General features: G+C 38.5%; 1 protein-coding gene across 1 annotated transcript in view; it reads left to right on the top strand.

Moving 5' to 3' along the window:
- Positions 1 to 20909, top strand: part of LOC128652635 (WD repeat-containing protein 64-like) — a 385941-nt gene that overhangs the window by 241758 nt on the left and 123274 nt on the right. The window contains exons 18-19 of the mRNA XM_053705567.1: positions 19366 to 19472; positions 19595 to 19683. Of these exons, the coding sequence (XP_053561542.1) occupies positions 19366 to 19472; positions 19595 to 19683 (196 nt within the window). The remainder of the gene's footprint in view (positions 1 to 19365; positions 19473 to 19594; positions 19684 to 20909) is intronic.

Genomic DNA, 20909 nt, shown 5'->3' with positions numbered 1-20909 from the left:
CTTAGTGAAGCAATTTGAGGAAGTTGTTCTGACTGCCAAATTGCAGGTAAGGTTGAATGTTACCAAGGGGGCAGTACAACACACATTTATAGAGATTTTCTGAAACCAAATGATTCCCATCCACAGCAAGATCAAGGAGACCTAAAGTGTCAGTTTTACATTATCTCAGGTTCCAAGGCATGGAAAAGTTATTTTCTCATGAAGACCCTGACAATCTTGTTTCTGGCCTGCTCACCTTTTGCTGACCCAGGCAAGCTATTTGGTTTATCTCTTTACCTTTTGTCACGTTACGACTGATTATCTAGCTAAAGACTTTTGGAACTGTGACCTGGCTTATGAGTTAGTTCTCACCTCCTGTTCTGCATGGACTCTGATGGATAACCTGGTACTACTCTTCTGTTCTGTCCAAGCATACACAAGTATCCAGTTACTTGTCTAAAGAGATCTGCTGCTTGACTGTACTCTGCTCCTGCAACACATCTCCTGTTTCCATGGTTCCAGCCTTCTACCTTTTTACCTTATTCAATATTATGGAATGTAAGAACATCTGCATCCATAATTCAAGCCCAACTGAATCAGAAATATCTAACCCCAGTAAACACGAGCACCGTAAAAGATGACTGCAAAATACAGTCTTCATGGGAGACAATACGTCTATAAACCTAAAAAAAAAAACAAGTGCAAACGTATAACGTAGACCAAACAATACAGAAAGTTCACAGTGCAAAACTGGGAAAACTCTTTTATACTGAAAAATCAAAACCTGAAATTTTTGGTTACCATAGCAAAGCTCATGAGAGGACACAGCAGCATTACACATTAACACCACTGTGTGTAAAAGCTATAATTAAGGGAAAGCTATAATTAAGGAAATCTCTACCAGCATTTGTGTTACATACAGACGTTCAAGATGTTAGAGTCGCTGCTTAAGGCTCTGTGTATCACAATATCCAAAGAAGACACAGCAGCCCCAGCAATTTCTTAAAATCCTTTATTAAGTCTCAGGAAGAAAAACAGCACAAGAACAATGTTTCAGGCTTACTTACCCTGTCATGTTATCACATTTACCTAACCATCTGATAGTTTTATACACAATAACACAGGTGCCATTCATTATCACTTAAAGGGACACTGAACCCAAATCTTTTCTTTTGTGATTCAGATAGAGCATGACATTTTTTTTTTTTAAATATTTATTTATAACCAGCAATGAATACAATATCCATATCGGCAAAAAAGAAAAACAAGAGATATTTCAGTTTGTCATACATGTTATGATAACAGAGAAGAAAAGAAAACGAGAAACAATATCAGCCAAACATGAAGTATATATTATAATTCATATATAGAATAGATTAACCTGAATTATCCACCTATTTGGTCATTACTCATTGTTGGAGTTTTTTTATTTTATTTAAATTAAAACAAAACAAAACAAAAACAACCCGAGAGAGAAAAAAAAAAAAAAAAAAAGGGAGGGAGGGAAAAGGGAAGGTGGCCATCTCTCATTCATCTCGCCCAGCTACCAGATGCCTAGTAAGATTAGTTCAGAATTTTGAAATGGGAAGATCATATATTCTTTTTCATTTTCAGGGAGTGATTTAATATATACTGCCCATTTATTGAAAAAATTCCTTATGTCCTCTTCATTGTCTATGTCTGTATCTTTTTGTTCTAATAAGCATTGTTTTTTTAGACAGTTTTGGATTTCACATACGCTGGGCGCTGAGCGCGTTTTCCATTTTTTACAAATTAAGTATCTAGTGGCTAATATCGAGACAGAGATCAAGTTATCATTGGGGTGGCGTTCAGTTAGATTATCGTTACATAATATAATTTGATATAGAGTAAGAGTTACAGGGGGAATTTTCAGCACCTTATTCAACCAATATTCAAGCTTGCACCAACTATTTCTTACTTTTGGACAGAACCAAAGCATGTGTTCTAAGTTGGCTGCCGGGAATGAGCATTTGGGGCATTTATCGAAGCCTGAGTTGTGAACCCTGCGACCCGTTTCCGGAGTAAAATATGCCCTATGAAGAATTTTGATATGTGCTTCCCGCCAAGTGGCTGAGAGAGTTGTTTTTTTCACTTTGCTTATAGAATGTTGCACTATTTTTGAGTCTACCCTATTTTGTTCTGACAGTGAAGTCCATGTTAGAGCAAGTCTTGCTAAATTCTGGTTGCCCCTACTAATAGCCAAAAGATGATAGCATACAGAGATAGAAATCCGATCCACAGTCGTAAGTGTAAGCCAATTTTCAAGTTTACCTAATTTCCAAGACCATCCTACCTCTCTAGTTGTTTCCAAGAAATAATGCCTTATCTGTAAATAAGCAAAAAAGTCTTTGTTGGGTAAGTTATATTCCCCTTTTAGTTTTTCAAATGTTTTAATGGTTTTTCCGTCCCCATCTATCAGTAAGATCAGTTTATTTAATCCATTATTGTGCCATCTATTGAAGACCTCAGTCTGTAGACCGGGTTGAAACTTTGGGTTCCCTATCAAGGTGAGGTGTTTTGAAATTTTAGGGTTAAAAGATAAAAGCTTTGATATTTTCCACCAAGCCCTGATAGGGTTGGATATAGATTTAAGTCTTTTAATTTCTAGGGGTAGCTCTTTAGGAGGGGAGTGTAGGAGTGCTAGGGGAAGATAAGGATCGCAGACATTACTTTCAAGATGGTTATTTAGGATATAATCCTTAGATAAGATCCAGCTACTAGCTATTCGTGCCAAGGAGCTGAGATTGTATGCTCTGATATCTGGCAGTGCCATACCTCCGGAATCGCATGGGAGAGAGAGTTTTTTAAGGGAGATTCGTGCTTTTTTCCCTTGCCAAAGAAATTGGCTAATCAAGCTATTGATTAGTCTTACATCCTTTTCGTACAGGATTACTGGGACATTCAGAAGTATATAAAGGAGTTTCGGGAGAAGAACCATCTTAAATATTGCCACTCGACCCGAGACCGAGAGTGGAAGTGTGTGCCAGGTTCTCAGCTTTTCTTTAATTTGCCTAATAATAGGGGGTATGTTAAGTTCATATAGTTTGTCGGCATTCACCGGAACATTTATTCCCAAGTATTTAAATGAATCTGTTATTCTCTTGAAAGGGTTTTCTGTACAAGAGTCTTTATCCCTGCGGATCCAGAGAATTTCTGACTTAGCTGTGTTTATTTTGTATCCTGAGAAGGTACCAAAATGGTCTATTATTTGCATAAGTTTTGGGATGTTAATTTTAGTGTTAGATATATATAATAGTACATCGTCTGCATATAGGCCGATTTTCATTTCATGATTTGAGATCTTAATTCCTTCCAGGTTTTGTCTTACCATGATTGCCAAAGGCTCAATGGCCACGTTGAACAGGAGAGGGGAGAGAGGACATCCTTGGCGGGTTCCTCTTTCCAGAGTTATTGATGGGGATACCATGCCATTAATGATTAGGCGTGTAGCTGAGCCTTTATAAAGGTTCTTAACAAATTCAGGAAATTTGCCCTTAATTCCAAATTTTGTCAGGGAGGTGTTGAGATGCTTGAAGGTAACAGAGTCAAACGCTTTTTCTGCGTCAATGGACAGAATAGCCATGTCCGGTACTCCGGGCATTTCCTCTCTCCCCCCTCCCGTCTGCCGGGCCTTTTCCAAATATTCAAGTGTAAGTAATAGTTCCCTTATTTTTGCCGAGGAGTTCCGTCCATTCATGAAACCCGCTTGGTCCGGATGGATTACCTGTGGGAGTATTTGCTGTAGTCGAGCTGCTAAAATGGAGGTAAGAATCTTATAATCTGAATTAAGTAAGGCTATTGGCCTATAAGATTCTTTGAGCCTTGGGTCCTTCCCTTCCTTGAGGATCAGAGTTGTATGTGATGCCGAGAATGAAGGAGGGACTGGTTTACCATTCATATAGAGATCATTATATAAATTTATTAAGTATGGAGAAATTTCTAAAGAAAGGATTTTGTAAAATTCACCAGGTAATCCATCCGGACCTGCTGCCTTACCAGTGGGAAGACCAGAGATTGCCTCAGTTAGTTCTTGCGCTGATATGGGGGAGTTAAGGATACTGATATCTTCGTCCGTTAGTGAAGGGCTTTTGATCATATTCCAGAACTCCGTGGCCTTGTCATGATCATAGCCTTTACAGGAGTATAACTCCTGATAATAGTTCACCAATGTGGATGCGATTTTATCCGGATTTAGGATTTGCACACCCTTCTCTAGAAGTTCTTCGATATAGGGTTGCTTTTTTTCGTTATTGACCATTCTGGCAAGCATCTTTCCGGACTTGTTCCCGAATCTATAAAGTTTAGCCTGGGTTTTTAATTCCTTTTGTGTTTGTTGAGTCAAAGAGAATGTATCCCGGGCTTCCTTAGCCTGTACGTACTTAGACCAGTTTAAGGCGTTCTTCTGTAATATGAATTTATTATATGCATTAGTTAATGCTTTTTGTATCTCTCTCTCCCTTACCTTCAATTTCTTGGTCAGGGCTATCTTGTAGGTTAGGATTTCTCCTCTAAGGACCGCCTTGGCGGCTTCCCAGAACAACTCTGGACGTTCGGTATATTCTGAATTAAACCGGAGATATTCCTCAAATTTAGATCTAATGTGGGTTTTGAATTTCATATCTGTCGCTAAATAATATGGGAAGAAGAAGCGCGAAGATTTGAATCTTGATTGTTCAGGCTTAATGTCTAAAGTAATAGGGGCGTGATCTGATAGCAATATAGGGGTGATTCCTGCTTGGGCTCTCAGGGAGCCCAAGCGCTCATCTACGAGAAAGAGATCGATGCGAGACATAGTTTTATGCGCTTTTGAGAGGCACGTGAATTCCTGAACATCTGGATTCTGACTTCTCCAGATATCGTATAATGCTAGGTTTTGTTTTAGTTTCTTAAACATTTTAGATTCTAAATTATCCTTTTTCTGTTTTTTTTGCTTCATAGATTCTCTAAGTCTATCTAATGGGGAGTGCGGTGCCATGTTGAAATCGCCACCTATAATTGATAGCCCCTGATTGTACAGGAGGAATTTAGTTTGGATTCTATTCCAGAATTCTGGGTCAAAGGTATTAGGGCCATATAGGTTGCAAATTGTATAAATTTCCTGGGCGATTTTTACTTTTATTAGGACATATCTCCCCTCCGGATCAGGCTCGCAGTGGATCACCTCAAGCTGAGCTCTTTTGCCAATTAAAATTGCCACTCCCCTTTTTTTGCCTATGCTTGGCGAGAAGTATACGTCTCTTACCCATGAGGACTTAAGTTTGTTAGATTCTTCTGAATTGAGATGGGTTTCCTGGATTAATCCTATATCAGTCTGATATTTCCTTAGTTGTGTTAATATGGTTTTCCGTTTAATGGGGGTGGAAATCCCTCCCACATTCCACGAAACTATTCTAAGTTTTTCTATTTTTCTGTGTCTTTATAGCGTGAAAGTAGGGTGAGGGAGAGAGGTAGGGGAAAAGGGAGTGGAGAGAAAAAAAACAAAAAAACAAAAAAAAAAAAAAACAAGAAAAAACCACCTGACACATATGGAACTTGACCCATTTAGCCCTACATAAGAGGTCTTCCCAGTTATCGAACCTACACTGTTTAAGTGGGAGCTACATCGTCTGTTGCTAGGGAGTCTAAGGATGAGAAGAATTTCTCGGCTGCGTGTGCTCCAGGAAAAGATGTGCCGTTCCATTCACAGTAACTTTTAATTTAGCTGGGTAAAGTATAGTCGCATTTATTCCAGAATTTATGAATTTAGTGCATATAGGTGCCAGATCTCTCCTTTTGGAAGCTGTCTCAGCCGAGAAATCCTGAAAAATAAGGATCTTAGCTCCATTAATAATGAGAGGTTGTGTTTTATGGTAATGCTGGAGAATAGAGATTTTGTCCTGGTAATTGAGTAGCTTTACAATAACAGGTCTAGGCCTATTAGATTTTTGAGCTAATTGTGGTGGGCCCAATCTGTGGGCCCTCTCTACCAAGATGTTGTTGTATAAGGGCGAGAGTTTGAGAGCTGTCTTTAGTGTGTCAGAAACAAAGAGGGCAAGGTCCTCATATTGTTTCTCCTCTGGAAGACCTATTATTCTGATGTTGTTTCTTCTGCTACGATTTTCAAGGTCTTCTAGTCTCATAAGGGTTTTTTGATTACTGCTACTGATGCTGTCCAGCTTAGTGCCTTGTACTACTACCGTGTCTTCCAGATCCGATACTCTCTGCTCGACCTCCTGCATTCTTGAGGAGAATTGTCTGATTTCCTGAGATAGAGAGGAAATATCCTGCTTAATTTCCATCCTAAGAGCATCGAATTTGGGAGAGAGGGCATCAGAGATGCTGGCAACTAAATTTTGGACATTTAGTACTTCAGGTGTGGCTGCACTTAATAAAGTTGATTGAATCTCAGCTATTGAGTCCTGTGTGTTTTTGGATTTCTTATCTCTTTGTCTACCTGCCATTCCTGGTGAAGGTGCTTTAGAAGAGATACCAAGAAATTTATCCATGTACTTCTCTATAGAAGAGAAAGAAGCAGAGAGAAGGAAAAAGGGGGGGAGAGGGAGAGAAGAGAAAAAAAAAAAAAAAAAAAAAAAAAAGGGAAAGAAAGAAACGTAGAAGTGCAAGGGAAGTGGGGGAATGTGGGGGGATGGTACGTGACCTATGGGAGGTGATTGAGTCGGGCAGGAAGTTGTGAGTACGCCAAATCTAGGGTAGTGCCTTCGTGTGGGATTTTCCAATTGTGTTGTTTGTGATTATATAAAAAAAAAAAAAAAAAAAAAAAAAAGGAAGAATTTAGATAAGGAGGAATATATCTCAAGATCCCTAAAAGGGAATCAGTGGGGTGGGCGTAGAGGAATGCGCCAATTCAGTGTCGGGCTGTGGCTTGTGATGCCCTATTTAATTTACGTGCTATTTGGGTGATTTGTGTAGATGAGTGAGAAAAAAGGAGAAAGAGGGAGAAGAGGGGGGAGGGGGGGGGGAAGAAAAAGGAAGAGGCGTTTTAGAGTAATGTTATGTATTCACGTTTACCCTATATGTTATTTATCTGCTCGCTTTTTCTAAGGTATGAGGGCTTTAGTATTTTTAATCACTGGGTTTAGGATATTTGGCAAAATAATAACGACAGTAAGTTGGTGGGGAACCTCTTTAGCAATAAGAAGTCGATTATCAGTGCTCTTGTTGTATTTTTAGTTTTAGTGCAAAATCGCTGAGATAGAGTATCCTTTCCCAAGTTTTGAAACTACCGGATATTGCACAGTGCTGGACATATACTTATTTACTTATGGCCCAGAATCTTTCAGTGTACTGAGTATCAGGGGTTACCATGCTCTTATTGGTAATAGGTGATATGAGTAAGCAGATAATATTGATTCAGGGAGTTCTTTAGTATCTAAGGGGTTGATTAGAGGTATTTTATTTCTAAGAGAAGGAGCTAGGGGAGATTACCCCTGTTTACTATTATTGTGATAAAGTATTGAATACTACAGGTAGGTCAGGGGATTGCTGCCTGTATCCCTATTGTATTTTTTTTTTTTCCTAGACACAAGGCAGGGAAGAAACTCAGGTAATACAGATAAATTTTGGTTTTCCAGCTATACTAATTATCGTGTAGACCTTTCAAAGGGTCAGCGAGAATGTTGATTAATAAGAAGATTCAGTTTGAGCCTTAGTGACCCAGCTTTAGTAAGATACCTGTATATATAGCGTAGTAACGCCTTTAAAAAGCCATCAAACAAAAAACAATTCCTTTTTGGATATGCAGTATAAGTATGTACACAATCTGACAGAGCTAAACAGTGTTATATACAAAACAAGAAGAAAAGTGCAACATAATCAGTTGGTAGTATCAGGTTTTGAAACTTTTGTATCAGAGAGGAAAAAAAGAGTGAAGGAGCTTATTCAAGTTTGTTAGAGACTGAGACTACCAGATATTGCGCAGTGCTAGATATATGCTTATTTCATGTGGCACAGTAATTTTCAGTATACTGAGTATCAGGAGTTACCACGCTCTTATTAGTAGTAGGTGATATGAATAAGCAGGTAATATTGATTCAGGGAGTTCTTTAAAATCTAAAAACTTGATTAGAGGTATTTTATTTTTAAGGGAAGAAACTAGGGGAGATTACCCCTGTTTATTATTGTTGTAGTAAAGTATTGAATACCACAGATAGGTCAGGAGACTGCTGCCTGTATCCCTATTGTATCTTTTTCGTAGGCAGAGAGCAGGGAAAAAACTCAGGTAATACAGATAATTTTTGCTTTTTGCAGCTATACCAACTATCATGTAGGCCTTTCAAAGGGTCAATAAGAATGTTGGTTAGTGATATGATTCAGTTTAAACCTTAATGACCCATCTTTAGGAAGACATGTGTAGCGTAGTAACGCTTTTAAAAAGCCATCAAACAAAGACAATTCCTTTTTGCATAAATAGTATCAGTATGTACGCAATCTAATAAAGCTAGACAGTGTTATATCCCAAATAAAAAGAGAAATGCAAAATAATCAGTCAATAATATCAGGTTTTGAAACTTTTGTAACAGGTAGGGGGAAAGTGAGAGAGCATATTCGAGTTGTTAAAGATTAAACAAATATTCTCATAGAAGAAGTCTTTTTGTTCTCGGTCTCTTCTTAGGTTCAAATTGCCCCTTTATATATTTCTAGTCCACAGTTATGATATCAAGATAGGGAGCAAGAGATCTTGTTGAATGTAATTAAGTGCTCTAGACGATTTAGCGTCTCAGGTTTATCCCCCTTGGTAAGCTTCCAGGCCATTCGCCATCAGCCTGATTCTTTCCCTTTCTCCCCCCTTCCTCCTCCTATTCACCTCTGCCTTTAGCAAATTGACTTTTAACGGGTCTGGCCTAAGATTTTTAGGAGCCTCTTCAGGTATCCAGGAGCAGTGTTTGACCCACAGTGCAGTAAGAAAGAAGTTCAGGTAAACTCACCCCTTGCCTCCGCCTGTCCACTCGCCGTGTTCGCCAGCGACATCCAGGTCCCCGCAAGCCGACACGGGGCTGCCTCCAGTAGCCGTTTCCCCTCCGCCCCTATCGAGGATCACGCTCGGCTCTCCTCACGCAGCAACGGTGGGAGGAGAGCAAGAGGGCTGCATCAAACACCGGCGTCAGCCGGAGAGGGACGGCTCCAGCGTCAGAACCCCAATCCAAAATCGAGCCCAGCTCCCTCCCGCGCAACACCGGTGGGGGAGGGAGAGGGCGGACACCAAGCTGCAACGCTGCAGGGGGGGCACTTCCAGCGGTGCCGCAGGTAAGGTTCAGGTAATTACAGAGCGGTCGAAGATGCTGTGAATTTTCCTGGCGAGGGCTACAGGCGGAGTGGGGGAGATAAGGTTTGAAGTTTGAGCGGAGTGGCAGAGTTTAGTTTGAAGGAGGAGGGAGATACAGTCTAAAGCAGAGAATGTAGATAGCGTGGTAAGATATAGTTTTTAGGCTGGGTAGGTAAAAATAGAGACAAGTTGAGTCCAGGCAATGAAAAGAGTTAGTATGAACCAGTGGGATGGTGGGCCACTGGTAAAGGGTTCCAGAGCTGCTTTTACCAAGCTGTCCTTACAAAGAGCCCCAGGACTTGGGGCAGGCGCGCAAAACAATCCACCGCCAGTATGTGTGTGGCTGGAGGTGTGGGCTCAGCAACACCTGTTGAGCTCCTCCTCCACCGGAACCAGAGCATGACATTTTAAGCAACTTTCTAATTTACTCCTATTATCAAATTTTCTTCATTCTCTTGGTATCTTTATTTGAAATGCAAGAATGTAAGTTTAGATGCCGGCCCATTTTTTGTGAACAACCTCGGTTGTTCTTGCTGATTGGTGGATAAATTCATCCACAAATAACAAAGTGCTGTCCAGAGTTCTGAACAAAAAAAGAAGCTTAGATGCCTTCTTTTTCAAATAAAGATAGCAAGTGCACAAAGAAAAATTATAATAGGAGTAAATTAGAAAGTTGCTTAAAAATGCACGCTCTATCTGAATCACGAAAGAAATAATGCTTCCAGTTTTTGGATACATAGTGCCTCATCCTTCTTAAGGGGGTGCTCTCTATTTCCTCCCCTTCTAGGTATGGTAACATGGTCTATAATCTGAAAGTTTAATTGTGCAACAGTATGGCCAAAGGTTACAAAATGGTTAGGGACAGTGGCAGAAATATCTTTACATCTAATATCTTTACATCTAATAATATATCTTGACTATCCTTCTTTATTCTCTTAATTTCCCTTATCATATCAGAAGGGGAACTCCTCGCCTCAAACTTCACTCCACTTCATCCGTCTCTCAGGCAAAGTTTTATCGGGAAAAAAAAATATGCTTCACTCTCATTGATTGATTTCATGTCAATTCTTTAATTAAAGAAGGAGAATGTGTACTCATTAAATGTAACAGGCTATTATTGTCAGTCTTTTGCCTATAAACATCAGTTTTTAACACAACATTTTCTTTATACACCAATGTATCCAAAAATTTGCAATGGGAATTCGTCCTAAATAACAGTACATTTCACATGTCTAGTAGCAATATTTAAATCCTTGACAAATTCAAGAAGGGATCCAATATCGCACCAATATACCCCAAAATGTCTTCTATATAGAGCCACCGAGTGACATCATATAGTAAAAACATTGAGTTTTGATAAACAAAACTTTCGTCAAACATTGTCATAAATTCATTTGCAAATGTTAAGGAGACACTGGATCCCATAGCAGTTACCTTTCTCTGTATTAAGAATTAAAGGAACAGTGTACTGTAAAAACATAATTTATGCTTACCAGATAAATTCCTTTCCTTCCTGGCAGGGAGAGTCCACGACTTAATTCCTTACTGTTGGGAAATACAACACCTGGCAACCAGAAGGAGGCAAAGACACCCCAACCAAAGGCTTAAATATCGCTCCCACTTCCCCTATCACCCAGTCATTCTGTAAAAGTAGGAGAAACATCAGGGTATAAAAGGTGCCAGAAGAAATCATATAAAAACGGGGGCCGCCCATTGAAAAAATAAATTACGAGTAAGGTTGTGGACTCTCCCAATTTTGTTTCTGGTGTCCTTCGACAGCTCTTTGGTCTTCACCATAGTGGAATTTGGAGTGTGACTGTTTGAGGTTGTGTCTTTTATACTGATAACAAGTTCAAACAGGTGCCATTAATACAGGTAATGAGTGGAGGACAGAGGAGCCTCTTAAAGAAGAAGATACAGGTCTGTGTGAGCCAGCAATCTTGCTTGTTTGTAGGTGACCAAATACTTATTTTCCACCATAATTTGCAAATAACTTCTTTCCAAATCAGACAATGTGATTGTCTGGATTTGTTTCCGCACTTTGTCTCTCATAGTTGAGGTATACCTATGATGAAAATTACAGGCCTCTCTCATCTTCTTAAGTGGGAGAACTTGCACAATTGGTGGCTGACTAAATACTTTTTTTCCCCACTGTATGTTTTTGTGTATGAAATAGCTGTTTCTGCTAACTGAAACCAGAACCTAATACAAGGCTAGATTATAAGTGGTATATGTCAAGGTGTTTGTGAAATATGCCCAGACAATAAGCACACACACATTTATATATATATATATATATATATATTATTACAGTATATTGTTAACAACTTAAAGGAAAGTAAAAAACTCTATAGAATAATGGCACTCACAAAGGGTAGACCTGAATACTATGGGCTTGATTTATCAATCAAGGGCGGACAGGGGCGTACATATTCACTCCTGTTCGCCCCAGCTCTCTTCTGGTGGTCAGCAATCCGCTGCCTGAATTTAACATTGCACATGAGCGCTATTTTGCGCTCACGTGCAACACCGCCCCCTGCCTTCGTGTGACTGGCTATGTACCATTAATTACATAAATATTTATGTATATATTCATATACATATATATTTTTATTTTGCATGCCCAACACTGCATGAATTGCCCCCTGTGCAGCACTTTTCCATGTCTCACGGCATGAGAACGAGGCTTCCATTGGAAGAGTGCTCTCGTAAGCGCAGGCATACCACTTAATTTGTAATATACATTTGAGTGCACTGATATTACTGAGAGGAACGCAAAAATCGTGCTTGCGAAAGTGCAATTTTAATCTAGACCTTAAAAGGGATCTTTCATCATTCAGATAGAGCATGCAATTTTAAGCAACTTTCTAATTTACTCCTATTATAATTTTTTCTTTGTTTTCTGTGTATCTTTTTTTGAAAAATCAGAAATGTAAGCTTAAAAGCCAGAAAATTTTGGGTTCAGTACCCTAGGTAGTGCTTGCTGATTGGTGGCTACATTTAGCCAAATAAAGATAACATACTAAATTAAAGGGACAGTCTACAATAAAATTGTTATTGTTTAAAAAGATAGATAATCCCTTTATTACCCCTTCCCCAGTTTTGCATAACCAACACAGCTATATTAATATACTTTTAACCTCTGTGATTACCTTTATATCTAAGCATCTTCTGACAGACCCCTGATCACATTACTTTTTATTAATTATCTATTGACTTGCAGTTAGTATTGTGTTGTGATAACTCTTAAATAACTCCCTGGGCGTGAACACAACGTTATCTATATGGCCCACATGAACTAGCAGTCTCCTGCTGTGATAATAAAAAAGCATGTGATAAGAGGCTGTCTGAAGTGGCTTAGAAATAGACATAAATTTAGAGGTTTAAATTTTATAAAGTATATTAATATAACACTGTTTGCTGTGCAAAGCGGGGAATGAGTAGTAAAGGCATTATCTATCTTTTTAAACAATAACAATTTTTGTGTAGACTATCCCTTTAACATACCAAGAGAACAAATTAAAATTGATAATAGGAGTAAATTAGAAAGTTGCTTAAAATGGCATGCTCTATCTGAATCATGAAAGAAAAAAAATTGGGTTTCATATCCCTTTAACCCCTTAATGACCACAGCACTTTTCCATTTTCTGTCCGTTTGGGACCAAGGCTATTTTTACATTTTTGCGGTGTTTGTGTTTAGCTGTAATTTTCTTCTTACTCATTTACTGTACCCACACATATTATATACCGTTTTTCTCGCCACTAAATGGACTTTCTAAAGATACCATTATTTTCATCATATCTTATAATTTACTATAAAAAAAAATATAAAATATGAGGAAAAATTGAAAAAAACACACTTTTTCTAACTTTGACCCCCAAAATCTGTTACATATCTACAACCACCAAAAAACACCCATGCTAAATAGTTTCAAAATTTTGTCCTGAGTTTAGAAATACCCAATGTTTACATGTTCTTTGCTTTTTTTGCAAGTTTTAGGGCCATAAATACAAGTAGCACTTTGCTATTTCCAAACCACTTTTTTCCAAAATTAGCGCTAGTTACATTAGAACACTAATATCTTTCAGGAATCCCTGAATATCCCTTGACATGTATATATTTTTTTTTAGTAGACATCCCAAAGTATTGATCTAGGACAATTTTGGTATATTTCATACCACCATTTCACCGCCAAATGCGATCAAATACAAAAAATCGTTCACTTTTTCACAAATTTTTTCACAAACTTTTGGTTTCTCACTGAAATTATTTACAAACAACTTGTGCAATTATGGCATAAATGGTTGTAAATTCTTCTCTGGGATCCCCTTTGTTCAGAAATAGCAGACATATATGGCTTTGGCGTTGCTTTTTGGTAATTAGAAGGCCGCTAAATGCCACTGCGCACCACAAGTGTATTATGCCCAGCAGTTAAGGGGTTAATTAGGGAGCTTTTAGGGAGCTTGTAGGGTTAATTTTAGCTTTAGTGTAGTATAGTAGACAACCCCAAGTATTGATCTAGGCACATTTTGGTATATTTCATGCCACCATTTCACCGCCAAATGCGATCAAATTGAAAAAAAAGTTAAATTTTTCACAATTTTAGGTTTCTCACTGAAATAATTTACAAACAGCTTGTGCAATTATGGCACAAATGGTTGTAAATACTTGTCTGGGATCCCCTTTGTTCAGAAATAGCAGACATATATGACTTTGGCGTTGCTTTCTGGTAATTAGAAGGCCGCTAAATCCTGCTGCGCCTCACACGTGTATTATGGCTAGCAGTGAAGGGGTTAATTAGGGAGTTTGTAGGGAGCTTGCAGGGTTAATTTTAGCTTTAGTGTAGAGATCAGCCTCCCACCTGACACATCCCACCCCCTGATCCCTCCCAAACAGCTCCCTTCCCTCCCCCACCCCACAATTGTCCCCGCCATCTTAAGTACTGGCAGAAAGTCTGCCAGTACTAAAATAAAAGGGTTTTTAAAAAAAAATAAAAAATTTTTTAGCATATTTACATATGCTAGGGTGTAGGATCCCCCCCTTAGCCCCCAACCTCCCTGATCCCCCCCAAAACCGCTCTCTGACCATAGTGTAGCGGTTCCCACCCGCTCCCTCCCCGTGTACGCGCCCGCCCCCGCCCTCCCGTGCACGCGCGCGCGTCCGTGCGCGCCCCCGCTCATCCCCGCCCACGATCCCGCCCCCCTGCACATAACCAGGGCCATCGATGGCCGCCACCCGCCTCCCGGTCCGGCTCCCACCCACCAACGCAGGGAGCCACCGATCTCCGGTGCAGAGAGGGCCACAGAGTGGCTCTCTCTGCACCGGATGGCTTAAAAAAGTGATTGCAGGATGCCTCCATATCGAGGCATCACAGCAATAACCGGAAAGCAGCTGGAAGCGAGCAGGATCGCTTCCAGCTGCTTTCCAAACCGAGGACGTGCAGGGTACGTTCTCAGGCATTAACTGCCTTTTTTTTGAGGACGTACCCTTAACGTCCTCGGTCGTTAAGGGGTTAATATGATTTATTCTTGTTTACATACAAATTTTACCATTTTTGATGCACCTTAACAATACAATTTTTCCCTGCATATTTTGTGTAAATGGCTTAATTATTTGTTTTGTATGATGTTTAAATTACTATTTTCATTTTGCTCTTTATGCATCGCCTTCCCATAGGAAAATGCAGTATACGCCCCTTAGCGAGACACCCTGTTTTCAGGGTAAAAAGTGGGATTATATAATTCCACCAGGTTAATAGAAGGACTGGCGAACATTCTTATAGAATCTCACCAGCCCAGAAACCTTTTTATATTTCATTTTATGTACTTAAAGGGACACTGAACCCAAAATTGTTCTTTTGTGATTCAGGTAGAGCATGCAATTTAAAGCAACTTTCTAATTTACTCCTATTATCAAATTTTCTTCATTCTTTGGTATCTCTATTTGAAAAGCACGAATGTAAGTTTAGATGCCGGCCCATTTTTTCGAACAACCTGGGTTGTTCTTGCTGATTGGTGGATAAATTCACCCACCAATAAACAAGTGCTGTCCAGGGTACTAAACCAAAAATTGTCTGGCTCCTTAGCTTAGATGCCTTCTTTTTCAAATAAAGATAGCAAGAGAACGAAGAAACATTGATAATAGGAGGAAATTAGAAAGTTGCTTAAAATTGCATGCTGTATCTGAATCACAAAATATTTTTTTTTAGGTTCAGTGTCCTTTTAAGCAATATAAATTCATGGCCTATTTAACATAGAAACATAGAAACATAGAATTTGACGGTAGATAAGAACCAAAAAGGCCCATCAAGTCTACCCATATTACATGTTACTTTTTCCTTAGGATAGCCTTATGCATGTCCCAGGCATTTTTAAATTCCTTTACAGTCTTTGTGTTTACCACCTCAAATGGAAGTTGCTTCCATGAATCCACCACCCTTTCTGTAAAAAAATGCTTCCTCAAATTTCTCCTGAATCTACTACCCTCTAACTTTAGATTGTGACCCCTTGTTTTGGCATTTATTTTTTTGTGAAAAATGCTTTCAGCTTCTATTTTATTAAGTCCCTTCATATATTTGAAGGTTTCTATCATGTCACCTCTTTCCCTTCTATCCTCTAAACTATACATATTTAGATCATAGAGTCTTTCTTTGTATGTTTTATATTTTAGACCATGTACCATTTTAGTAGCCCTCCTTTGGACAGCTTCTAGTTTATTTATATCTGTCTGAAGATATGGTCTCCAGAACTGTACACAGTATTCCATATTTGGTCTAACTAATGATCTGTAAAGTGGCATAAGAACCTTGCTATTTCTGCTACTAAAACCTCTTCCAATGCAACCAAGCATTTGACTGGCCTTGCTGGCTGCACTGCGGCATTGTGTACCAAATTTTAAATCATCTGAAATAATAATTCCCAAATCCCTTTCTTCTTTAATTACAGTCAGTAATGTACCATTGAGACTATAATTGGCCTTTGGCTTTTTGGATCCTGTATGCATAATTTTGCTCTTGGTAATAATACATTTCAGATCCCATTTATTTGACCAGTCCTCTAGTTTATTAATATCACAGTTCATTTGATCAACTCCTCCTGGAACATCTACCCTGTTACAAATTTTTGTATCATCAGCAAACAAGCAAACCTTCCCCTTAAACCCACTTCCAATATCACTTATGAACATGTTAAACAAAACAGGCCCAAGAACTGACCCTTGGGGAACACCACTAGTAACTGATGCCTCATTTGAATGTACTCCATTAATTGAAACCCTCTGTCGTCTATCTTTAAGCCAGCATTCTACCCACTTAACAATCTTAGCATCTATTCCAAGGCAATACATTTTGTGAATAAGTTTGTTGTGTGGGACAGTGTCAAATGCTTTGCTAAAGTCTAGATATGCAACATCTACGGCTCCTCCCTGGTCTATTATTTTAGTTACATGGTCAAAGAAATCAATTAGATTAGTCAGGCATGATCTTCCAGCAGTGAAACCATGCTGTCCTTTGTCTTCTAAGTTGTTTGTCTGAATGAAAGATACAAGTCTTTCCTTTAAAAGAGTTTCCATTAATTTCCCTGCAATTGAGGTCAAATTGACTGGCCTATAGTTAGCAGAATCTTCCCTACTACCCTTTTTATGAAGAGGGACTACATTGGCAATTTTCCAGTCTTTTGGAACAACTCCTGTTAGAAGTGACTGATTAAATAAATCAGCTAATGGAGTAGCTATTACGGATCGAAGTTCTTTTAGAACTCTTGGATGAATATTATCTGGACCCACAGCCTTATTAACTTTTATTTTTGATAAAGCCCTTGAAACCTCTTCCTCTGTAAAAAGAAAAGTACTACTCACATGATTATTTACAGTAACATCCCTTAATAGAATCTCACTATATTTACCATCTGTTGTAAAGACTGAACAAAAGTAATCATTTAAACAGTTTGCTATTTGTTTATCTTCTTCTAATACTCTATCCTCATTCTTGAGTCTAACTATTCCTCTGTTAGTTTTTCTCTTTTCACTGATATATCTAAAGAAGGTTTTGTCACCGTTTTTTACAGATTGTGCTATTTTCTCTTCTGCATCAGCTTTAGCCTTTCTGATTAACTGCTTTGTCATCTTTGATGGGTTCTCCATTTTTCTTTATCCTCTTCTGAGCCAATGAGTTTGAATTTTTTATAGACTGTCTTTTTTGTCTTAACTGCATGTGCTACTTCTCTTGAAAACCATATTGGTTTTCTTTTTCTTTTACTTTTACAAACAAGCCTAATACAGTGTTTAGTTGCATCTAGAATAGCATTTTTCTGTGCCATCCCTTTTAGGGATTCATCTAGGTACCTGCCCATGTAAGAAAAATCAGTTGATCTAAAGTCTAAGACTTTTGTTTTACTATGGTTGCTTAGTACCTTTGCCTGAATATTAAACCATACAGACTGATGATCACTAGAGCCTAAGTTCTCACCCACAGACACCTCAGATACTATATCACTGTTTGTAAGTACTAAATCTAATATAGTTCCTTTTCGTGTTGGTTCTTTTACTAGTTGCTCAAGAGATTCCCCTTGTAAAGATTCCAGGATATATTTACTTCTAGTTGATTTGGCAACAGGTACTTCCCAGTCTACATCAGGCATATTAAAGTCCCCCACTACAATAACATTGCCCTTCATTGTAATTTTGGCTATTTCATCAATTAATAAATTGCCTGATGCTTCATCCTGTAATGGTGGTCTATATACTACTCCTATTCTAAACACCTGTTTCCCTTCAGTTTCTATAGTTACCCAAACACTTTCTACATTGTCATTTTTTTCTACAATTTCAGTTACTTTAATATTGTCTTTCACGTACAAAGCAACTCCGCCCCCTTTTTTACCTACTCTATTTTTTTTAAACAAGATGTAACCAAGTATGACTGTTTCCCAGTCGTGTGAGTCATTGTACCATGTCTCTGTTATAGCTACTAAATCCAATTTATCTTGAATCATTATTGCAGTAAGTGTAGGTAATTTACTTACTAAACTGCGAGCATTTGTGCACATTGCACGTAGAATATTTTTAGAATTCTCAAATCCTTTTGCATGGTTAATACAACCCCTGCCTACATTATTCAAAGTCTTATTCCTTAAAGTAATGTTTTTTTTCTTAAATAAACAAGAATCTAAAATTTGGTTGACTGTCTTGGCATGTTCTGGGGGACAGATGGGTATATTAACTCTGTCCCCCTTCATTAGTTTAAATTGCTACTAATAAAGTTTTTAAATTCTTTACTCAATACTCCTGTCCCTTTAATATCCAGATGCAAACCATCCTTCTTATACAAGCTGCTATCAAGCCAAACAGGGCTTTGATGGCTAACAAAACCATATCTTCTCTCCTTACACCACCTCTCTAACCAAGAGTTAAATTCTATAATACGCTGCATTCTTCCTTCTTCCTGTCCATACACAGGTAAAACAGCAGAAAAGGACACAGATGCAGCCACATGATCTAAACAACTTCCTAGTTTAAAAAACTCATTTTGCACAGCAACAACATCATTTCTAGCCAGATCATTTGTACCTAGGTGAACAATAACATCTAACTCACTGTCTTTTCTAGCTACTTTAACAATTCTTGAAATACGATCTAAATCTCTGTGAGCAGTAGAACCTGGAAGACATCTAACTTCTCTCAAATTACCATTATCATCATCTATCTGTACATTTCTAAAAATGGAGTCACCTATTAACAAGGTCTTACAGAAATTAACCTTTGCAGATCTTACCTTGGATTTCTTGTTTGCAGATTCAGACACCAGAAACTCAGACCTCCCTGTTACACTGTCAGAAGTACTAGCAGTTGTGCTCTCTTCTTCACAGATGCCAGCAGTAATAGCAGCATAAGCATATTTAGTTCCTTTTTACTGTCATTTAAGTCTTAAAATTATGCGCTTTCCATTTCCATTTGGAAGTGGAAGTACAGACTCTAGACTTAAAGCTGATTTTCATACATCATTGTATATAGCATTTTTTTTAGTAATTAATAACCCTATAATGCTGTTTAAATATTCATGTTTATTCATTTTTTATTTTTTTTATTTTATTTATTTATTTTTTAGGTTGTAAAAGTGTGGGATTTTGATACCGGAAAACCAGTATTTGAGTTTAATGATGCGCATGGAGATGCCGCTATAACATGTATAACCTTTGACCTCAGTGAAAGGAGGTATGTTTGTTTTGAAAAGGTCAATGTTTTTCACGTAGACTATAAAGAAACAAATATACAGCAAGTTATAAAGTAGCTATGTATTTTTATGTGGATGTTTGACATTTATTTGTGCATTTTAGGCTGATTTCTGGAGGAAGAGATGGATGTTTGAAACTATGGAATTACAATAATGGACAATGTTTGCACACACTGAAAAAGGGTAACACATATTAGACAGTAGGTTATCTTAAAGGGACATAAAACCAAAAACGTTCTAATATACTTAAAATGTAAGCTCAGAAGCGTGCATGTGTCGGGCAGCAGTTTTGCAAGAATGTTATACATTAGCAAGAGCACTAGATGGCAGCACTATTTCCTGCCATGTAGTTCCCCAGACATGTGCATTCAACCTACCTAGGTATCTCCCCAACAAAGAATGCCATGAGAATGAAGATAATATGATCACAGAAGTAAATTGGAAACTTTTTAAAAATGGAATTCTGTGTCTAAATCATGAAAGAAAAATGTTTCATGTATACTTAAAGGGGCACTGTAGTCAACTTTTATCTAAAATATATCAGTATTTACTTTTTTTTAACATCAACAACAAAAAATCTAATGTTTCTGTCCTGAATAAACAATGTTTCCTTGTAATACTTGCAGTAGCAGTCACCAATATAGCAGTGCAGCACCTTTATCACTAAAACATAAGAACAAGAAGGCACTCCAATGGCACAGTATATCATATAAAGGATTCCACTCCCAGACACATTTACACTCACTCAGAGGAAGAATACTCACAAGTCCGGAGCACTAATGAGTAGTGCAGACAACACAGTCTGGGTGTCAAAGAGCCCCCCAGCTAGCTCCCTCAGGTATTCAGCTCCAAGGATCCAGTGTCGGGATATCTGAGCCCAAATGAAAAAAACTTCAAAAATATTAAAATCTCCTTATGATTGCAAAGGGGTATTTATTTATCTATAAAATCACTTTAAAACAAGGACAGGAGCAGCGTGTGAGAAGTCTTGGAGGTGGGAGAGGGATGTAGAGATAATAGGAGTGGAAAGACATAGGTTAGAGGTTGATCGAAGAGGACAGGTTAGGGATATTTGGAGATGAGAGAGGAAATATAGTTGGGAGTAAGGCTGTTGAGTGCTTTGTAAGTTAGGGTTAATACTTTGGGGCCAAATTATCAAGCTCCGAATGGAGCTTGATTCCCCTGTTTCCGCGCAAGCCTTCAGGCTCGCCGGAAACAGCAGTTATGAATCAGTGGTCTAAAGACCGCTGCTCCATAACTGGTCCTCTGAGGCTACGGTCTGCAATCCGCCCGATCCTATACGATCGGGCTGATTGACACCCCCTGCTAGCTGATTGCCCGCGAATCTGCAGGGGGCAGCATTGCACAAACAATTCTGGTGAACTGCTTGTGCAATGTTAAATGCTGACAGCGTATGC

Source organism: Bombina bombina, chromosome 3 (assembly GCF_027579735.1).
Source record: "Bombina bombina isolate aBomBom1 chromosome 3, aBomBom1.pri, whole genome shotgun sequence".
In the NCBI taxonomy this organism is placed as follows: Eukaryota; Metazoa; Chordata; class Amphibia; order Anura; family Bombinatoridae; genus Bombina; species Bombina bombina.
Note: the sequence above shows the minus strand (reverse complement) of the source record. Positions and strands in the feature narration are given on the sequence as shown.